Below are 23,201 nucleotides of genomic sequence, written 5' to 3'. Positions count from 1 at the left end.
ATCAGGACCTGCTAAATGAACTAGTGTAGCCCACAGCCACATCAGGACCTGCTAAATGAACTAGTGTAGCCCCACAGCCACATCAGGACCTGCTAAATGAACTAGTGTAGCCCACAGCCACATCAGGACCTGCAATATGAACTAGTGTCGCCCCACAGCCACATCAGGACCTGCTAAATGAACTAGTGTCGCCCCACAGCCACATTGGAACCTGCTAAATGAACTAGTGTCGCCCCACAGCCACATCAGGACCTGCTAAATGAACTAGTGTAGTCCACAGCCACATCAGGACCTGCTAAATGAACTAGTGTCGCCTCACAGCCACATCAGGACCTGCTAAATGAACTAGTGTCGCCCCACAGCCACATCAGGACCTGCTAAATGAACTAGTGTAGCCCACAGCCACATCAGGACCTGCTAAATGAACTAGTGTAGCCCACAGCCACATCAGGACCTGCTAAATTAACTTGTGTAGCCCACAGCCATATGGCACAGCCACATCAGGACCTGCTAAATGAACTAGTGTAGCCCACAGCCACATCAGGACCTGCTAAATGAACTAGTGTAGCCCCACAGCCACATCAGGACCTGCTAAATGAACTAGTGTAGCCCCACACCCACATCAGGACCTGCTAAATGAACTAGTGTAGCCCCACAGCCACATCAGGACCTGCTAAATGAACTAGTGTCGCCCACAGCCACATCAGGACCTGCTAAATGAACTAGTGTAGCCCACAGCCACATCAGGACCTGCTAAATGAACAAGTGTGGTCCACAGCCAGATCAGGACCTGCTAAATGAACTAGTGTAGCCCACAGCCACATCAGGACCTGCTAAATGAACAAGTGTAGCCCACAGCCACATCAGGACCTGCTAAATGAACTAGTGTAGCCCCACAGCCACATCAGGACCTGCTAAATGAACTAGTGTAGCCCACAGCCACATCAGGACCTGCTAAATGAACTAGTGTAGCCCACAGCCACATCAGGACCTGCTAAATGAACTAGTGTCGCCCCACAGCCACATCAGGACCTGCTAAATGAACTAGTGTCGCCCCACAGCCACATCAGGACCTGCTAAATGAACTAGTGTCGCCCCACAGCCACATCAGGACCTGCTAAATGAACTAGTGTCGCCCCACAGCCACATCAGGACCTGCTAAATGAACTAGTGTAGTCCACAGCCACATCAGGACCTGCTAAATGAACTAGTGTAGCCCCACAGCCACATCAGGACCTGCTAAATGAACAAGTGTAGCCCACAGCCACATCAGGACCTGCTAAATGAACTAGTGTCGCCCACAGCCACATCAGGACCTGCTAAATGAACTAGTGTAGCCCACAGCCACATCAGGACCTGCTAAATGAACTAGTGTCGCTCACAGCCACATCAGGACCTGCTAAATGAACTAGTGTAGCCCCACAGCCACATCAGGACCTGCTAAATGAACTAGTGTCGCCCCAGAGCCAGATCAGGACCTGCTAAATTAACTAGTGTAGTCCACAGCCACATCAGGACCTGCTAAATGAACTAGTGTAGCCCACAGCCACATCAGGACCTGCTAAATGAACTAGTGTAGCCCACAGCCACATCAGGACCTGCTAAATGAACTAGTGTAGCCCCACAGCCACATCAGGACCTGCTAAATGAACTAGTGTAGCCCACAGCCACATCAGGACCTGCTAAATGAACTAGTGTAGCCCCACAGCCACACCAGGACCTACTAAATGAACTAGTGTAGCCCACAGCCACACCAGGACCTGCTAAATGAACTAGTGTCGCCCCAGAGCCACATCAGGACCTGCTAAATTAAGTAGTGTAGTCCACAGCCACATCAGGACCTGCTAAATGAACTAGTGTAGCCCACAGCCACATCAGGACCTGCTAAATGAACTAGTGTAGCCCACAGCCACATCAGGACCTGCTAAATGAACTAGTGTAGCCCCACAGCCACATCAGGACCTGCTAAATGAACTAGTGTAGCCCACAGCCACATCAGGACCTGCAATATGAACTAGTGTCGCCCCACAGCCACATCAGGACCTGCTAAATGAACTAGTGTCGCCCCACAGCCACATTGGAACCTGCTAAATGAACTAGTGTCGCCCCACAGCCACATCAGGACCTGCTAAATGAACTAGTGTAGTCCACAGCCACATCAGGACCTGCTAAATGAACTAGTGTCGCCTCACAGCCACATCAGGACCTGCTAAATGAACTAGTGTCGCCCCACAGCCACATCAGGACCTGCTAAATGAACTAGTGTAGCCCACAGCCACATCAGGACCTGCTAAATGAACTAGTGTAGCCCACAGCCACATCAGGACCTGCTAAATGAACTAGTGTAGCCCACAGCCATATGGCACAGCCACATCAGGACCTGCTAAATGAACTAGTGTAGCCCACAGCCACATCAGGACCTGCTAAATGAACTAGTGTCGCCCACAGCCACATCAGGACCTGCTAAATGAACTAGTGTAGCCCCACAGCCACATCAGGACCTGCTAAATGAACTAGTGTAGCCCCACAGCCACACCAGGACCTACTAAATGAACTAGTGTAGCCCACAGCCACACCAGGACCTGCTAAATGAACTAGTGTCGCCCCAGAGCCACATCAGGACCTGCTAAATTAAGTAGTGTAGTCCACAGCCACATCAGGACCTGCTAAATGAACTAGTGTAGCCCACAGCCACATCAGGACCTGCTAAATGAACTAGTGTAGCCCACAGCCACATCAGGACCTGCTAAATGAACTAGTGTAGCCCCACAGCCACATCAGGACCTGCTAAATGAACTAGTGTAGCCCACAGCCACATCAGGACCTGCAATATGAACTAGTGTCGCCCCACAGCCACATCAGGACCTGCTAAATGAACTAGTGTCGCCCCACAGCCACATTGGAACCTGCTAAATGAACTAGTGTCGCCCCACAGCCACATCAGGACCTGCTAAATGAACTAGTGTAGTCCACAGCCACATCAGGACCTGCTAAATGAACTAGTGTCGCCTCACAGCCACATCAGGACCTGCTAAATGAACTAGTGTCGCCCCACAGCCACATCAGGACCTGCTAAATGAACTAGTGTAGCCCACAGCCACATCAGGACCTGCTAAATGAACTAGTGTAGCCCACAGCCACATCAGGACCTGCTAAATGAACTAGTGTAGCCCACAGCCATATGGCACAGCCACATCAGGACCTGCTAAATGAACTAGTGTAGCCCACAGCCACATCAGGACCTGCTAAATGAACTAGTGTAGCCCCACAGCCACATCAGGACCTGCTAAATGAACTAGTGTAGCCCACAGCCACATCAGGACCTGCTAAATGAACTAGTGTCGCCCACAGCCACATCAGGACCTGCTAAATGAACTAGTGTAGCCCACAGCCACATCAGGACCTGCTAAATGAACTAGTGTAGCCCACAGCCACATCAGGACCTGCTAAATTAACTAGTGTAGCCCACAGCCACATCAGGACCTGCTAAATGAACTAGTGTCGCCCCACAGCCACATCAGGACCTGCTAAATGAACTAGTGTAGCCCACAGCCACATCAGGACCTGCTAAATGAACTAGTGTCGCTCACAGCCACATCAGGACCTGCTAAATGAACTAGTGTCGCCCCACAGCCACATCAGGACCTGCTAAATGAACTAGTGTAGTCCACAGCCACATCAGGACCTGCTAAATGAACTAGTGTCGCCCCACACCCACATCAGGACCTGCTAAATGAACTAGTGTAGCCCCACAGCCACATCAGGACCTGCTAAATGAACTAGTGTCGCCCACAGCCACATCAGGACCTGCTAAATGAACTAGTGTAGCCCACAGCCACATCAGGACCTGCTAAATGAACAAGTGTAGTCCACAGCCAGATCAGGACCTGCTAAATGAACTAGTGTAGCCCACAGCCACATCAGGACCTGCTAAATGAACAAGTGTAGCCCACAGCCACATCAGGACCTGCTAAATGAACTAGTGTAGCCCCACAGCCACATCAGGACCTGCTAAATGAACTAGTGTAGCCCACAGCCACATCAGGACCTGCTAAATGAACTAGTGTAGCCCCACAGCCACATCAGGACCTGCTAAATGAACAAGTGTAGCCCACAGCCACATCAGGACCTGCTAAATGAACTAGTGTCGCCCACAGCCACATCAGGACCTGCTAAATGAACTAGTGTAGCCCACAGCCACATCAGGACCTGCTAAATGAACTAGTGTCGCTCACAGCCACATCAGGACCTGCTAAATGAACTAGTGTAGCCCACAGCCACATCAGGACCTGCTAAATGAACTAGTGTAGCCCACAGCCACATCAGGACCTGCTAAATTAACTAGTGTAGCCCACAGCCATATGGCACAGCCACATCAGGACCTGCTAAATGAACTAGTGTAGCCCACAGCCACATCAGGACCTGCTAAATGAACTAGTGTAGCCCCACAGCCACATCAGGACCTGCTAAATGAACTAGTGTAGCCCACAGCCACATCAGGACCTGCTAAATGAACTAGTGTCGCCCACAGCCACATCAGGACCTGCTAAATGAACTAGTGTAGCCCACAGCCACATCAGGACCTGCTAAATGAACTAGTGTAGCCCACAGCCACATCAGGACCTGCTAAATTAACTAGTGTAGCCCACAGCCACATCAGGACCTGCTAAATGAACTAGTGTCGCCCCACACCCACATCAGGACCTGCTAAATGAACTAGTGTAGCCCCACAGCCACATCAGGACCTGCTAAATGAACTAGTGTCGCCCACAGCCACATCAGGACCTGCTAAATGAACTAGTGTAGCCCACAGCCACATCAGGACCTGCTAAATGAACAAGTGTGGTCCACAGCCAGATCAGGACCTGCTAAATGAACTAGTGTAGCCCACAGCCACATCAGGACCTGCTAAATGAACAAGTGTAGCCCACAGCCACATCAGGACCTGCTAAATGAACTAGTGTAGCCCACAGCCACATCAGGACCTGCTAAATTAACAAGTGTAGCCCACAGCCATATGGCACAGCCACATCAGGACCTGCTAAATGAACTAGTGTAGCCCACAGCCACATCAGGACCTGCTAAATGAACTAGTGTAGCCCACAGCCACATCAGGACCTACTAAATGAACAAGTGTGGTCCACAGCCAGATCAGGACCTGCTAAATGAACTAGTGTAGCCCACAGCCACATCAGGACCTGCTAAATGAACAAGTGTAGCCCACAGCCACATCAGGACCTGCTAAATGAACTAGTGTAGCCCCACAGCCACATCAGGACCTGCTAAATGAACTAGTGTAGCCCACAGCCACATCAGGACCTGCTAAATGAACTAGTGTAGCCCACAGCCACATCAGGACCTGCTAAATGAACTAGTGTCGCCCCACAGCCACATCAGGACCTGCTAAATGAACTAGTGTCGCCCCACAGCCACATCAGGACCTGCTAAATGAACTAGTGTCGCCCCACAGCCACATCAGGACCTGCTAAATGAACTAGTGTCGCCCCACAGCCACATCAGGACCTGCTAAATGAACTAGTGTAGTCCACAGCCACATCAGGACCTGCTAAATGAACTAGTGTAGCCCCACAGCCACATCAGGACCTGCTAAATGAACAAGTGTAGCCCACAGCCACATCAGGACCTGCTAAATGAACTAGTGTCGCCCACAGCCACATCAGGACCTGCTAAATGAACTAGTGTAGCCCACAGCCACATCAGGACCTGCTAAATGAACTAGTGTCGCTCACAGCCACATCAGGACCTGCTAAATGAACTAGTGTAGCCCCACAGCCACATCAGGACCTGCTAAATGAACTAGTGTCGCCCCAGAGCCAGATCAGGACCTGCTAAATTAACTAGTGTAGTCCACAGCCACATCAGGACCTGCTAAATGAACTAGTGTAGCCCACAGCCACATCAGGACCTGCTAAATGAACTAGTGTAGCCCACAGCCACATCAGGACCTGCTAAATGAACTAGTGTAGCCCCACAGCCACATCAGGACCTGCTAAATGAACTAGTGTAGCCCACAGCCACATCAGGACCTGCTAAATGAACTAGTGTAGCCCCACAGCCACATCAGGACCTACTAAATGAACTAGTGTAGCCCACAGCCACATCAGGACCTGCTAAATGAACTAGTGTCGCCCCAGAGCCACATCAGGACCTGCTAAATTAACTAGTGTAGTCCACAGCCACATCAGGACCTGCTAAATGAACTAGTGTAGCCCACAGCCACATCAGGACCTGCTAAATGAACTAGTGTAGCCCACAGCCACATCAGGACCTGCTAAATGAACTAGTGTAGCCCCACAGCCACATCAGGACCTGCTAAATGAACTAGTGTAGCCCACAGCCACATCAGGACCTGCAATATGAACTAGTGTCGCCCCACAGCCACATCAGGACCTGCTAAATGAACTAGTGTCGCCCCACAGCCACATTGGAACCTGCTAAATGAACTAGTGTCGCCCCACAGCCACATCAGGACCTGCTAAATGAACTAGTGTAGTCCACAGCCACATCAGGACCTGCTAAATGAACTAGTGTCGCCTCACAGCCACATCAGGACCTGCTAAATGAACTAGTGTCGCCCCACAGCCACATCAGGACCTGCTAAATGAACTAGTGTAGCCCACAGCCACATCAGGACCTGCTAAATGAACTAGTGTAGCCCACAGCCACATCAGGACCTGCTAAATGAACTAGTGTAGCCCACAGCCATATGGCACAGCCACATCAGGACCTGCTAAATGAACTAGTGTAGCCCACAGCCACATCAGGACCTGCTAAATGAACTAGTGTAGCCCCACAGCCACATCAGGACCTGCTAAATGAACTAGTGTAGCCCACAGCCACATCAGGACCTGCTAAATGAACTAGTGTCGCCCACAGCCACATCAGGACCTGCTAAATGAACTAGTGTAGCCCACAGCCACATCAGGACCTGCTAAATGAACTAGTGTAGCCCACAGCCACATCAGGACCTGCTAAATTAACTAGTGTAGCCCACAGCCACATCAGGACCTGCTAAATGAACTAGTGTCGCCCCACAGCCACATCAGGACCTGCTAAATGAACTAGTGTAGCCCACAGCCACATCAGGACCTGCTAAATGAACTAGTGTCGCTCACAGCCACATCAGGACCTGCTAAATGAACTAGTGTCGCCCCACAGCCACATCAGGACCTGCTAAATGAACTAGTGTAGTCCACAGCCACATCAGGACCTGCTAAATGAACTAGTGTCGCCCCACACCCACATCAGGACCTGCTAAATGAACTAGTGTAGCCCCACAGCCACATCAGGACCTGCTAAATGAACTAGTGTCGCCCACAGCCACATCAGGACCTGCTAAATGAACTAGTGTAGCCCACAGCCACATCAGGACCTGCTAAATGAACAAGTGTAGTCCACAGCCAGATCAGGACCTGCTAAATGAACTAGTGTAGCCCACAGCCACATCAGGACCTGCTAAATGAACAAGTGTAGCCCACAGCCACATCAGGACCTGCTAAATGAACTAGTGTAGCCCACAGCCACATCAGGACCTGCTAAATGAACTAGTGTAGCCCACAGTCACATCAGGACCTGCTAAATGAACTAGTGTCGCTCACAGCCACATCAGGACCTGCTAAATGAACTAGTGTCGCCCCAGAGCCACATCAGGACCTGCTAAATTAACTAGTGTAGTCCACAGCCACATCAGGACCTGCTAAATGAACTAGTGTAGCCCACAGCCACATCAGGACCTGCTAAATGAACTAGTGTAGCCCACAGCCACATCAGGACCTGCTAAATGAACTAGTGTAGCCCCAAAGACACATCAGGACCTGCTAAATGAACTAGTGTAGCCCACAGCCACATCAGGACCTGCTAAATGAACTAGTGTCGCTCACAGCCACATCAGGACCTGCTAAATGAACTAGTGTAGCCCCACAGCCACATCAGGACCTACTAAATGAACTAGTGTAGCCCACAGCCACATCAGGACCTGCTAAATGAACTAGTGTAGCCCACAGCCACATCAGGACCTGCTAAATTAACTAGTGTAGCCCACAGCCATATGGCACAGCCACATCAGGACCTGCTAAATGAACTAGTGTAGCCCACAGCCACATCAGGACCTGCTAAATGAACTAGTGTAGCCCCACAGCCACATCAGGACCTGCTAAATGAACTAGTGTAGCCCACAGCCACATCAGGACCTGCTAAATGAACTAGTGTCGCCCACAGCCACATCAGGACCTGCTAAATGAACTAGTGTAGCCCACAGCCACATCAGGACCTGCTAAATGAACTAGTGTAGCCCACAGCCACATCAGGACCTGCTAAATGAACTAGTGTAGCCCACAGCCACATCAGGACCTGCTAAATGAACTAGTGTAGCCCACAGCCACATCAGGACCTGCTAAATTAACTAGTGTAGCCCACAGCCACATCAGGACCTGCTAAATGAACTAGTGTCGCCCCACAGCCACATCAGGACCTGCTAAATGAACTAGTGTCGCCCCACACCCACATCAGGACCTGCTAAATGAACTAGTGTAGCCCCACAGCCACATCAGGACCTGCTAAATGAACTAGTGTCGCCCACAGCCACATCAGGACCTGCTAAATGAACTAGTGTAGCCCACAGCCACATCAGGACCTGCTAAATGAACAAGTGTGGTCCACAGCCAGATCAGGACCTGCTAAATGAACTAGTGTAGCCCACAGCCACATCAGGACCTGCTAAATGAACAAGTGTAGCCCACAGCCACATCAGGACCTGCTAAATGAACTAGTGTAGCCCCACAGCCACATCAGGACCTGCTAAATGAACTAGTGTAGCCCACAGCCACATCAGGACCTGCTAAATGAACTAGTGTAGCCCACAGCCACATCAGGACCTGCTAAATGAACTAGTGTCGCCCCACAGCCACATCAGGACCTGCTAAATGAACTAGTGTCGCCCCACAGCCACATCAGGACCTGCTAAATGAACTAGTGTCGCCCCACAGCCACATCAGGACCTGCTAAATGAACTAGTGTCGCCCCACAGCCACATCAGGACCTGCTAAATGAACTAGTGTAGTCCACAGCCACATCAGGACCTGCTAAATGAACTAGTGTAGCCCCACAGCCACATCAGGACCTGCTAAATGAACAAGTGTAGCCCACAGCCACATCAGGACCTGCTAAATGAACTAGTGTCGCCCACAGCCACATCAGGACCTGCTAAATGAACTAGTGTAGCCCACAGCCACATCAGGACCTGCTAAATGAACTAGTGTCGCTCACAGCCACATCAGGACCTGCTAAATGAACTAGTGTCGCCCCAGAGCCAGATCAGGACCTGCTAAATTAACTAGTGTAGTCCACAGCCACATCAGGACCTGCTAAATGAACTAGTGTAGCCCACAGCCACATCAGGACCTGCTAAATGAACTAGTGTAGCCCACAGCCACATCAGGACCTGCTAAATGAACTAGTGTAGCCCCACAGCCACATCAGGACCTGCTAAATGAACTAGTGTAGCCCACAGCCACATCAGGACCTGCTAAATGAACTAGTGTAGCCCCACAGCCACATCAGGACCTACTAAATGAACTAGTGTAGCCCACAGCCACATCAGGACCTGCTAAATGAACTAGTGTCGCCCCAGAGCCACATCAGGACCTGCTAAATTAACTAGTGTAGTCCACAGCCACATCAGGACCTGCTAAATGAACTAGTGTAGCCCACAGCCACATCAGGACCTGCTAAATGAACTAGTGTAGCCCACAGCCACATCAGGACCTGCTAAATGAACTAGTGTAGCCCCACAGCCACATCAGGACCTGCTAAATGAACTAGTGTAGCCCACAGCCACATCAGGACCTGCTAAATGAACTAGTGTCGCCCCACAGCCACATCAGGACCTGCTAAATGAACTAGTGTCGCCCCACAGCCACATTGGAACCTGCTAAATGAACTAGTGTCGCCCCACAGCCACATCAGGACCTGCTAAATGAACTAGTGTAGTCCACAGCCACATCAGGACCTGCTAAATGAACTAGTGTCGCCCACAGCCACATCAGGACCTGCTAAATGAACTAGTGTAGCCCCACAGCCACATCAGGACCTGCTAAATGAACTAGTGTAGCCCACAGCCACATCAGGACCTGCTAAATGAACTAGTGTAGCCCACAGCCACATCAGGACCTGCTAAATGAACTAGTGTAGCCCGCATATGGCACAGCCACATCAGGACCTGCTAAATGAACTAGTGTAGCCCCACAGCCACATCAGGACCTGCTAAATGAACTAGTGTCGCCCCACACCCACATCAGGACCTGCAAAATGAACTAGTGTAGCCCCACAGCCACATCAGGACCTGCTAAATGAACTAGTGTCGCCCACAGCCACATCAGGACCTGCTAAATGAACTAGTGTAGCCCACAGCCACATCAGGACCTGCTAAATGAACAAGTGTAGTCCACAGCCAGATCAGGACCTGCTAAATGAACTAGTGTAGCCCACAGCCACATCAGGACCTGCTAAATGAACAAGTGTAGCCCACAGCCACATCAGGACCTGCTAAATGAACTAGTGTAGCCCCACAGCCACATCAGGACCTGCTAAATGAACTAGTGTAGCCCACAGCCACATCAGGACCTGCTAAATGAACTAGTGTAGCCCACAGCCACATCAGGACCTGCTAAATGAACTAGTGTCGCCCCACAGCCACATCAGGACCTGCTAAATGAACTAGTGTAGCCCCACAGCCACATCAGGACCTGCTAAATGAACTAGTGTAGCCCACAGCCACATCAGGACCTGCAATATGAACTAGTGTCGCCCCACAGCCACATCAGGACCTGCTAAATGAACTAGTGTCGCCCCACAGCCACATTGGAACCTGCTAAATGAACTAGTGTCGCCCCACAGCCACATCAGGACCTGCTAAATGAACTAGTGTAGTCCACAGCCACATCAGGACCTGCTAAATGAACTAGTGTCGCCTCACAGCCACATCAGGACCTGCTAAATGAACTAGTGTCGCCCCACAGCCACATCAGGACCTGCTAAATGAACTAGTGTAGCCCACAGCCACATCAGGACCTGCTAAATGAACTAGTGTAGCCCACAGCCACATCAGGACCTGCTAAATTAACTAGTGTAGCCCACAGCCATATGGCACAGCCACATCAGGACCTGCTAAATGAACTAGTGTAGCCCCACACCCACATCAGGACCTGCTAAATGAACTAGTGTCGCCCCACACCCACATCAGGACCTGCAAAATGAACTAGTGTAGCCCCACAGCCACATCAGGACCTGCTAAATGAACTAGTGTCGCCCACAGCCACATCAGGACCTGCTAAATGAACTAGTGTAGCCCACAGCCACATCAGGACCTGCTAAATGAACAAGTGTAGTCCACAGCCAGATCAGGACCTGCTAAATGAACTAGTGTAGCCCACAGCCACATCAGGACCTGCTAAATGAACAAGTGTAGCCCACAGCCACATCAGGACCTGCTAAATGAACTAGTGTAGCCCCACAGCCACATCAGGACCTGCTAAATGAACTAGTGTAGCCCACAGCCACATCAGGACCTGCTAAATGAACTAGTGTAGCCCACAGCCACATCAGGACCTGCTAAATGAACTAGTGTCGCCCCACAGCCACATCAGGACCTGCTAAATGAACTAGTGTCGCCCCACAGCCACATCAGGACCTGCTAAATGAACTAGTGTAGCCCCACAGCCACATCAGGACCTGCTAAATGAACAAGTGTAGCCCACAGCCACATCAGGACCTGCTAAATGAACTAGTGTCGCCCACAGCCACATCAGGACCTGCTAAATGAACTAGTGTAGCCCACAGCCACATCAGGACCTGCTAAATGAACTAGTGTCGCTCACAGCCACATCAGGACCTGCTAAATGAACTAGTGTCGCCCCAGAGCCACATCAGGACCTGCTAAATTAACTAGTGTAGTCCACAGCCACATCAGGACCTGCTAAATGAACTAGTGTAGCCCACAGCCACATCAGGACCTGCTAAATGAACTAGTGTAGCCCACAGCCACATCAGGACCTGCTAAATGAACTAGTGTAGCCCCAAAGACACATCAGGACCTGCTAAATGAACTAGTGTAGCCCACAGCCACATCAGGACCTGCTAAATGAACTAGTGTCGCTCACAGCCACATCAGGACCTGCTAAATGAACTAGTGTAGCCCCACAGCCACATCAGGACCTACTAAATTAACTAGTGTAGCCCACAGCCACATCAGGACCTGCTAAATGAACTAGTGTCGCCCCAGAGCCACATCAGGACCTGCTAAATGAACTAGTGTAGCACAGAGACACATCAGGACCTGCTAAATGAACTAGTGTCGCCCCACAGCCACATCAGGACCTGCTAAATGAACTAGTGTCGCCCCACAGCCACATCAGGACCTGCTAAATGAACTAGTGTCGCCCCACAGCCACATCAGGACCTGCTAAATGAACTAGTGTAGTCCACAGCCACATCAGGACCTGCTAAATGAACTAGTGTCGCCTCACAGCCACATCAGGACCTGCTAAATGAACTAGTGTCACCCCACAGCCACATCAGGACCTGCTAAATGAACTAGTGTAGCCCACAGCCACATCAGGACCTGCTAAATGAACTAGTGTCGCCCACAGCCACATCAGGACCTGCTAAATGAACTAGTGTAGCCCACAGCCACATCAGGACCTGCTAAATGAACTAGTGTAGCCCACAGCCACATCAGGACCTGCTAAATGAACTATTGTAGCCCCACAGCCACATCAGGACCTGCTAAATGAACTAGTGTAGCCCACAGCCACATCAGGACCTGCTAAATGAACTAGTGTCACCCACAGCCACATCAGGACCTGCTAAATGAACTAGTGTAGCCCACAGCCACATCAGGACCTGCTAAATGAACTAGTGTAGCCCACAGCCACATCAGGACCTGCTAAATGAACTAGTGTCGCCCCACACCCACATCAGGACCTGCTAAATGAACTAGTGTAGCCCCACAGCCACATCAGGACCTGCTAAATGAACTAGTGTAGCTCACAGCCACATCAGGACCTGCTAAATGAACTAGTGTCGCCCCACAGCCACATCAGGACCTACTAAATGAACTAGTGTAGCCCACAGCCACATCAGGACCTGCTAAATGAACTAGTGTAGCCCACAGCCACATCAGGACCTGCTAAACAAACTAGTGTCGCCCCACAGCCACACCAGGACCTGCTAAATGAACTAGTGTAGTCCACAGCCACATCAGGACCTGCTAAATGAACTAGTGTAGCCCCACAGCAACATCAGGACCTGCTAAATGAACTAGTGTCGCCCACAGCCACATCAGGACCTGCTAAATGAACTAGTGTAGCCCACAGCCACATCAGGACCTGCTAAATGAACTAGTGTAGCCCACAGCCACATCAGGACCTGCTAAATGAACTAGTGTAGCCCCAAAGACACATCAGGACCTGCTAAATGAACTAGTGTAGCCCACAGCCACATCAGGACCTGCTAAATGAACTAGTGTAGCCCACAGCCACATCAGGACCTGCTAAATGAACTAGTGTAGCCCACAGCCACATCAGGACCTGCTAAATGAACTAGTGTCGCCCCACACCCACATCAGGACCTGCTAAATGAACTAGTGTAGCCCCACAGCCACATCAGGACCTGCTAAATGAACTAGTGTAGCTCACAGCCACATCAGGACCTGCTAAATGAACTAGTGTCGCCCCACAGCCACATCAGGACCTACTAAATGAACTAGTGTAGCCCACAGCCACATCAGGACCTGCTAAATGAACTAGTGTAGCCCACAGCCACATCAGGACCTGCTAAACAAACTAGTGTCGCCCCACAGCCACACCAGGACCTGCTAAATGAACTAGTGTAGTCCACAGCCACATCAGGACCTGCTAAATGAACTAGTGTAGCCCCACAGCAACATCAGGACCTGCTAAATGAACTAGTGTCGCCCACAGCCACATCAGGACCTGCTAAATGAACTAGTGTAGCCCACAGCCACATCAGGACCTGCTAAATGAACAAGTGTAGTCCACAGCCAGATCAGGACCTGCTAAATGAACTAGTGTAGCCCACAGCCACATCAGGACCTGCTAAATGAACAAGTGTAGCCCACAGCCACATCAGGACCTGCTAAATGAACTAGTGTAGCCCACAGCCACATCAGGACCTGCTAAATGAACTAGTGTCGCCCACAGCCACATCAGGACCTGCTAAATGAACTAGTGTAGCCCACAGCCACATCAGGACCTGCTAAATGAACTAGTGTCGCCCCACAGCCACATCAGGACCTACTAAATGAACTAGTGTAGCCCACAGCCACATCAGGACCTGCTAAATGAACTAGTGTAGCCCACAGCCACATCAGGACCTGCTAAATGAACTAGTGTCGCCCCACAGCCACACCAGGACCTGCTAAATGAACTAGTGTAGTCCACAGCCACATCAGGACCTGCTAAATGAACTAGTGTAGCCCCACAGCCATATCAGGACCTGCTAAATGAACTAGTGTCGCCCCACAGCCACATCAGGACCTGCTAAATGAACTAGTGTCGCCCCACAGCCACATCAGGACCTGCTAAATGAACTAGTGTCGCCCCACAGCCACATCAGGACCTGCTAAATGAACAAGTGTAGCCCACAGCCACATCAGGACCTGCTAAATGAACTAGTGTCGCCCACAGCCACATCAGGACCTGCTAAATGAACTAGTGTAGCCCACAGCCACATCAGGACCTGCTAAATGAACTAGTGTCGCTCACAGCCACATCAGGACCTGCTAAATGAACTAGTGTCGCCCCAGAGCCACATCAGGACCTGCTAAATTAACTAGTGTAGTCCACAGCCACATCAGGACCTGCTAAATGAACTAGTGTAGCCCACAGCCACATCAGGACCTGCTAAATGAACTAGTGTAGCCCACAGCCACATCAGGACCTGCTAAATGAACTAGTGTAGCCCCAAAGACACATCAGGACCTGCTAAATGAACTAGTGTAGCCCACAGCCACATCAGGACCTGCTAAATGAACTAGTGTCGCTCACAGCCACATCAGGACCTGCTAAATGAACTAGTGTAGCCCCACAGCCACATCAGGACCTACTAAATGAACTAGTGTAGCCCACAGCCACATCAGGACCTGCTAAATGAACTAGTGTCGCCCCAGAGCCACATCAGGACCTGCTAAATTAACTAGTGTAGTCCACAGCCACATCAGGACCTGCTAAATGAACTAGTGTAGCCCACAGCCACATCAGGACCTGCTAAATGAACTAGTGTAGCCCACAGCCACATCAGGACCTGCTAAATGAACTAGTGTAGCCCCACAGCCACACCAGGACCTGCTAAATGAACTAGTGTAGCCCACAGCCACATCAGGACTTGCAATATGAACTAGTGTAGCACAGAGACACATCAGGACCTGCTAAATGAACTAGTGTCGCCCCACAGCCACATCAGGACCTGCTAAATGAACTAGTGTCGCCCCACAGCCACATCAGGACCTGCTAAATGAACTAGTGTCGCCCACAGCCACATCAGGACCTGCTAAATGAACTAGTGTCGCCCCACAGCCACATCAGGACCTGCTAAATGAACTAGTGTAGTCCACAGCCACATCAGGACCTGCTAAATGAACTAGTGTCGCCTCACAGCCACATCAGGACCTGCTAAATGAACTAGTGTCGCCCCACAGCCACATCAGGACCTGCTAAATGAACTAGTGTAGCCCACAGCCACATCAGGACCTGCTAAATGAACTAGTGTAGCCCACAGCCACATCAGGACCTGCTAAATTAACTAGTGTAGCCCACAGCCATATGGCACAGCCACATCAGGACCTGCTAAATGAACTAGTGTAGCCCACAGCCACATCAGGACCTGCTAAATGAACTAGTGTAGCCCCACAGCCACATCAGGACCTGCTAAATGAACTAGTGTAGCCCACAGCCACATCAGGACCTGCTAAATGAACTAGTGTCACCCACAGCCACATCAGGACCTGCTAAATGAACTAGTGTAGCCCACAGCCACATCAGGACCTGCTAAATGAACTAGTGTAGCCCACAGCCACATCAGGACCTGCTAAATGAACTAGTGTCGCCCCACACCCACATCAGGACCTGCTAAATGAACTAGTGTAGCCCCACAGCCACATCAGGACCTGCTAAATGAACTAGTGTAGCTCACAGCCACATCAGGACCTGCTAAATGAACTAGTGTCGCCCCACAGCCACATCAGGACCTACTAAATGAACTAGTGTAGCCCACAGCCACATCAGGACCTGCTAAATGAACTAGTGTAGCCCACAGCCACATCAGGACCTGCTAAACAAACTAGTGTCGCCCCACAGCCACACCAGGACCTGCTAAATGAACTAGTGTAGTCCACAGCCACATCAGGACCTGCTAAATGAACTAGTGTAGCCCCACAGCCACATCAGGACCTGCTAAATGAACTAGTGTCGCCCACAGCCACATCAGGACCTGCTAAATGAACTAGTGTAGCCCACAGCCACATCAGGACCTGCTAAATGAACAAGTGTAGTCCACAGCCAGATCAGGACCTGCTAAATGAACTAGTGTAGCCCACAGCCACATCAGGACCTGCTAAATGAACAAGTGTAGCCCACAGCCACATCAGGACCTGCTAAATGAACTAGTGTAGCCCACAGCCACATCAGGACCTGCTAAATGAACTAGTGTCGCCCACAGCCACATCAGGACCTGCTAAATGAACTAGTGTAGCCCACAGCCACATCAGGACCTGCTAAATGATCTAGTGTCGCCCCACAGCCACATCAGGACCTACTAAATGAACTAGTGTAGCCCACAGCCACATCAGGACCTGCTAAATGAACTATTGTAGCCCACAGCCACATCAGGACCTGCTAAATGAACTAGTGTCGCCCCACAGCCACACCAGGACCTGCTAAATGAACTAGTGTAGTCCACAGCCACATCAGGACCTGCTAAATGAACTAGTGTAGCCCCACAGCCATATCAGGACCTGCTAAATGAACTAGTGTAGCCCACAGCCACATCAGGACCTGCTAAATGAACTAGTGTAGTCCACAGCCACATCAGGACCTGCTAAATGAACTAGTGTCGCCCACAGCCACATCAGGACCTGCTAAATGAACTAGTGTAGCCCACAGCCACATCAGGACCTGCTAAATGAACTAGTGTAGCCCACAGCCATATGGCACAGCCACATCAGGACCTGCTAAATGAACTAGTGTAGCCCACAGCCACATCAGGACCTGCTAAATGAACAAGTGTAGCCCACAGCCACATCAGGACCTAACATAAGGACAACTCAGAGGATGCTATTCTGTTCTTCTGAAATAGACTACATTTTCTTCATATGTTTCTTTAGACCTGTCTAAAATAAATAATGGATTTGTTGTGACGGTGTAGACTATATTACATGGATTTATTATACTTTTTAAAATGGCTTGTGTGGAAGCCAGGAGATGCTAAATGTGTTTATGTTAATTAGTCACACCAGATACTGATTGGTTTTCTGATCCACGCCATTTTTTTAAAGGCATCCGTGACTAACAGATATGAAATCCATAGATTAGGGTCTAACGAATGTATTTCCATTGACTGATTTCATTATTTTAACTGTAACTCAGTAAAATCTCCAAAATTGTTGCATGTGTGGCTCAGTTGGTAGAGCATGGTGTTTCCAACGCCAGGGTTGTGGGTTCGATTCCCACGGGGGACCAGTACGGGGAGAAAAAAAAAATGTATGAAATGTATGCATTCACTACTGTAAGTCGCTCTGGATAAAGAGCGTCTGCTAAATGACTAAAATGTAAAATGTAAATGTATATTTAATTCACTGTCGGTCGGTGACGTTTATGATGAGGGAGGACAATTAATATTATTTTTTTCATGAACACGGCCTTATTTCTATTACTATTACTGGTCAATCATATTCACCCAGTTCAATGTAACAGTGATGGGTTTAGGATACTGTCCTTCATATTCACCCAGTTCAATGTAACAGTGATGGGTTTAGGATACTGTCATTCATATTCACCCAGTTCAATGTAACAGTGATGGGTTTAGGATACTGTCCTTCATATTCACCCAGTTCAATGTAACAGTGATGGGTTTAGGATACTGTCATTCATATTCACCCAGTTCAATGTAACAGTGATGGGTTTAGGATACTGTCCTTCACCCAGTTCAATGTAACAGTGATGGGTTTAGGATACTGTCCTTCACCCAGTTCAATGTAACAGTGATGGTTTAGGATACTGTCATTCATATTCACCCAGTTCAATGTAATAGTGATGGGTTTTGGATACTGTCATTCATATTCACCCAGTTCAATGTAATAGTGATGGGTTTTGGATACTGTCATTCATATTCACCCAGTTCAATGTAACAGTGATGGGTTTAGGATACTGTCCTTCATATTCACCCAGTTCAATGTAACAGTGATGGGTTTAGGATACTGTCATTCATATTCACCCAGTTCAATGTAACAGTGATGGGTTTAGGTTACTGTCCTTCATATTCACCCAGTTCAATGTAACAGTGATGGGTTTAGGTTACTGTCCTTCATATTCACCCAGTTCAATATAACATGGATGGGTTCAGGATACTGTCCTTCATATTCACCCAGTTCAATGTAACAGTGATGGGTTTAGGATACTGTCCTTCATATTCACCCAGTTCAATGTAACAGTGATGGGTTTAGGATACTGTCCTTCATATTCACCCAGTTCAATGTAACAGTGATGGGTTTAGGATACTGTCCTTCATATTCACCCAGTTCAATGTAACAGTGATGGGTTTAGGATACTGTCCTTCATATTCACCCAGTTCAATGTAACAGTGATGGGTTTAGGATACTGTCCTTCATATTCACCCAGTTCAATGTAACAATGATGGGTTTAGGATACTGTCCTTCACCCAGTTCAATGTAACAGTGATGGGTTTAGGATACTGTCCTTCATATTCACCCAGTTCAATGTAACAGTGATGGGTTTAGGATACTGTCCTTCATATTCACCCAGTTCAATGTAACAGTGATGGGTTTAGGATACTGTCCTTCATATTCACCCAGTTCAATGTAACAGTGATGGGTTTAGGATACTGTCCTTCATATTCACCCATCTCAATGTAACAGTGATGGGTTTAGGTTACTGTCATTCATATTCACCCAGGTCAATGTAACATCGATAGGTTTAGGTTACTGTCATTCATATTCACCCAGTTCAATGTAACAGTGATGGGTTTAGGATACTGTCATTCATATTCACCCAGTTCAATATAACTATTTCTATAGTTATCAGGTTCCTACCTGGTGAACACAGGTGTTACATTTCTATAGTTATCAGGTTCCTACCTGGTGAACACAGGTGTTACATTTCTATAGTTATCAGGTTCCTACCTGGTGAACACAGGTGTTACATTTCTATAGTTATCAGGTTCCTACCTGGTGAACACAGGTGTTACATTTCTATAGTTATCAGGTTCCTACCTGGTGAACACAGGTGTTACATTTCTATAGTTATCAGGTTCCTACCTGGTGAACACAGGTGTTACATTTCTATAGTTATCAGGTTCCTACCTGGTGAACACAGGTGTTACATTTCTATAGTTATCAGGTTCCTACCTGGTGAACACAGGTGTTACATTTCTATAGTTATCAGGTTCCTACCTGGTGAACACAGGTGTTACATTTCTATAGTTATCAGGATCCTACCTGGTGAACACAGGTGTTACATTTCTATAGTGATCAGGTTCCTACCTGGTGAACACAGATGTTACATTTGTCACAGAAGACCATGTCGTTGCCCTCCTCGCTGTCGGGGGAGCGACACACGTCACAGATGACGTCCTCGTCGTACTCGATGCCCAGCCCTTCTACCGTGTCGATGGCGTGGTTCATGTTGTCATGGCAATGACGCTCCAACGCCTCCATGGTGCGCTCCATTGTCAGCTCGTCTACAGGCCCCTCCCCTGGGGTATGACGTAACACAGAGAGACAAACCTTTAGTCAGAGACAGAATAACAGCTGGCTCGTCTCCGGGACCCTCCCGTGAGAGACAGAATAACAGCTGGCTCGTCTCCGGGACCCTCCCGTGAGAGACAGAATAACACTTGGCTCGTCTCCGGGACCCTCCCGTGAGAGACAGAATAACAGTTGGCTCGTCTCCGGGACCCTCCCGTGAGAGAAGGAATAACAGTTGGCTCGTCTCCGGGACCCTCCCGTGAGAGACAGAATAACAGTTGGCTCGTCTCCGGGACCCTCCCGTGAGAGACAGAATAACAGTTGGCTCGTCTCCGGGACCCTCCCGTGAGAGAAGGAATAACAGTTGGCTCGTCTCCGGGACCCTCCCGTGAGAGACAGAATAACAGTTGGCTCGTCTCCGGGACCCTCCCGTGAGAGACAGAATAACAGTTGGCTCGTCTCCGGGACCCTCCCGTGAGAGACAGAATAACAGTTGGCTCGTCTCCGGGACCCTCCCGTGAGAGACAGAATAACAGTTGGCTCGTCTCCGGGACCCTCCCGTGAGAGACAGAATAACAGTTGGCTCGTCTCCTGGACCCTCCCGTGAGAGACAGAATAACAGTTGGCTCGTCTCCGGGACCCTCCCGTGAGAGACAGAATAACAGTTGGCTCGTCTCCGGGAGCCTCCCGTGAGAGACAGAATAACAGTTGGCTCGTCTCCGGGACCCTCCCGTGAGAGACAGAATAACAGTTGGCTCGTCTCCTGGACCCTCCCGTGAGAGACAGAATAACAGTTGGCTCGTCTCCGGGACCCTCCCGTGAGAGACAGAATAACAGTTGGCTCGTCTCCGGGAGCCTCCCGTGAGAGACAGAATAACAGTTGGCTCGTCTCCGGGACCCTCCCGTGAGAGACAACACACAACGACAGTGAGGACAATGTTGGTAGAGCTCCAACTGCCCATAGCCACATTCCTCTGTTCTCCACAAAGCCTCATAAGATACTGAGCAGAACATGGGCCTGAGCAGAACATGGGCCTGAGCAGAACATGGGCCTGAGCAGAACATGGGCTTGAGCAGAACATGGGCCTGAGTAGAACATGGGCCTGAGCAGAACATGGGCTTGAGCAGAACATGGGCCTGAGCAGAACATGGGCTTGAGCAGAACATGGGCCTGAGTAGAACATGGGCTTGAGCAGAACATGGGCCTGAGCAGAACATGGGCTTGAGCAGAACATGGGCCTGAGCAGAACATGGGCTTGAGCAGAACATGGGCCTGAGCAGAACATGGGCTTGAGCAGAACATGGGCCTGAGCAGAACATGGGCTTGAGCAGAACATGGGCCTGAGCAGAACATGGGCCTGAGCAGAACATGGGCCTGAACAGGGCTCTGAATCATTGATGTACAAATCACCTTGTACTCCAAATAACCACTCCTTACGTGATCAAGATTCGCCAATCTGGGCAGAGCCTTACTCAAGCCTGTCCCCTGGAAGATGGAGGTGTGAAGCCTGTCCCCTGGAAGGTGGAGGTGTGAAGCCTGTCCCCTGGAAGGTGGAGGTGTGAAGCCTGTCCCCTGGAAGGTGGAGGTGTGAAGCCTGTACCCTGGAAGGTGGAGGTGTGAAGCCTGTCCCCTGGAAGGTGGAGGTGTGAAGCCTGTCCCCTGGAAGGTGGAGGTGTGAAGCCTGTCCCCTGGAAGGTGGAGGTGTGAAGCCTGTCCCCTGGAAGGCGGTGCTGTGAAGCCTGTACCCTGGAAGGTGGAGGTGTGAAGCCTGTCCCCTGGAAGGTGGAGGTGTGAAGCCTGTCCCCTGGAAGGCGGTGCTGTGAAGCCTGTACCCTGGAAGGTGGAGGTGTGAAGCCTGTACCCTGGAAGGTGGAGGTGTGAAGCCTGTCCCCTGGAAGATGGAGGTGTGAAGCCTGTACCCTGGAAGATGGAGGTGTGAAGCCTGTACCCTGGAAGATGGAGGTGTGAAGCCTGTCCCCTGGAAGGTTGAGGTGTGAAGCCTGTACCCTGGAAGGTGGAGGTGTGAAGCCTGTCCCCTGGAAGGTGGAGGTGTGAAGCCTGTCCCCTGGAAGTCGGAGGTGTGAAGCCTGTCCCCTGGAAGGTGGAGGTGTGAAGCCTGTACCCTGGAAGATGGAGGTGTGAAGCCTGTCCCCTGGAAGGTGGAGGTGTGAAGCCTGTCCCCTGGAAGGCGGAGGTGTGAAGCCTGTCCACTGGAAGGCGGAGGTGTGAAGCCTGTACCCTGGAAGGTGGAGGTGTGAAGCCTGTCCCCTGGAAGGCGGAGGTGTGAAGCCTGTCCCCTGGAAAGTGGAGGTGTGAAGCCTGTACCCTGGAAGGTGGAGGTGTGAAGCCTGTCCCCTGGAAGGTGGAGGTGTGAAGCCTGTCCCCTGGAAGGTGGAGGTGTGAAGACTGTCCCCTGGAAGGTGGAGGTGTGAAGCCTGTACCCTGGAAGATGGAGGTGTGAAGCCTGTACCCTGGAAGGCGGAGGTGTGAAGCCTGTCCCCTGGAAGGTGGAGGTGTGAAGCCTGTACCCTGGAAGCTGGAGGTGTGAAGCCTGTCCCCTGGAAGATGGAGGTGTGAAGCCTGTCCCCTGGAAGGTGGAGGTGTGAAGACTGTCCCCTGCTTCCCAGTTTTAGTTTTGGTGTTCCGCGGTTCTTTTTTTACGCCTGTTTGAACACACACATTTCTTTCTTGAGGCAAGTTGAATTTTGGTAGCTGAAGTCTACGCCCCTTGTCTGTGATTGGTCAACAGTCCTATTCCTAGTAGGAGTGGGCACTATGGATGGGTTTCTTCAGTTCGTTGGTTGTCGTCATTCAACAAGCAACTACTAGTTTTTACTTGAGAAATACTGGACCAGATACTGGACCAGATACTGGACCAGACACTGGACCAGACACTGGACCAAACACTGGACCAGACACTGGACCAAACACTGGACCAAACACTGGACCAAACACTGGACCAAACACTGGACCAAACACTGGACCAGACACTGGACCAAACACTGGACCAGACACTGGACCAGACACTGGACCAAATACTGGACCAGATACTGGACCAAACACTGGACCAAATACTGGACCAGACACTGGACCAGATACTGGACCAAACACTGGACCAGATACTGGACCAAATACTGGACCAGATACTGGACCAAACACTGGACCAGATACTGGACCAGATACTGG

The 23,201-nt window shown here is 50.1% G+C and overlaps 1 protein-coding gene across 4 annotated transcripts in view; it reads right to left on the bottom strand.

Moving 5' to 3' along the window:
- The window catches only part of LOC106592529 (protein Jade-3), a 62,044-nt gene that overhangs the window by 15,369 nt on the left and 23,474 nt on the right, over positions 1-23,201 (bottom strand). For all 4 annotated transcript variants that reach the window (XM_045687223.1, XM_045687222.1, XM_045687225.1 and 1 more), the window contains one exon: positions 19,811-20,022. In XM_045687223.1, the coding sequence (XP_045543179.1) occupies positions 19,811-20,022 (212 nt within the window). The remainder of the gene's footprint in view (positions 1-19,810; positions 20,023-23,201) is intronic.

This window comes from Salmo salar, chromosome ssa10 (genome assembly GCF_905237065.1).
Source record: "Salmo salar chromosome ssa10, Ssal_v3.1, whole genome shotgun sequence".
Lineage (NCBI taxonomy): Eukaryota > Metazoa > Chordata > Actinopteri > Salmoniformes > Salmonidae > Salmo > Salmo salar.
Note: the sequence above shows the minus strand (reverse complement) of the source record. Positions and strands in the feature narration are given on the sequence as shown.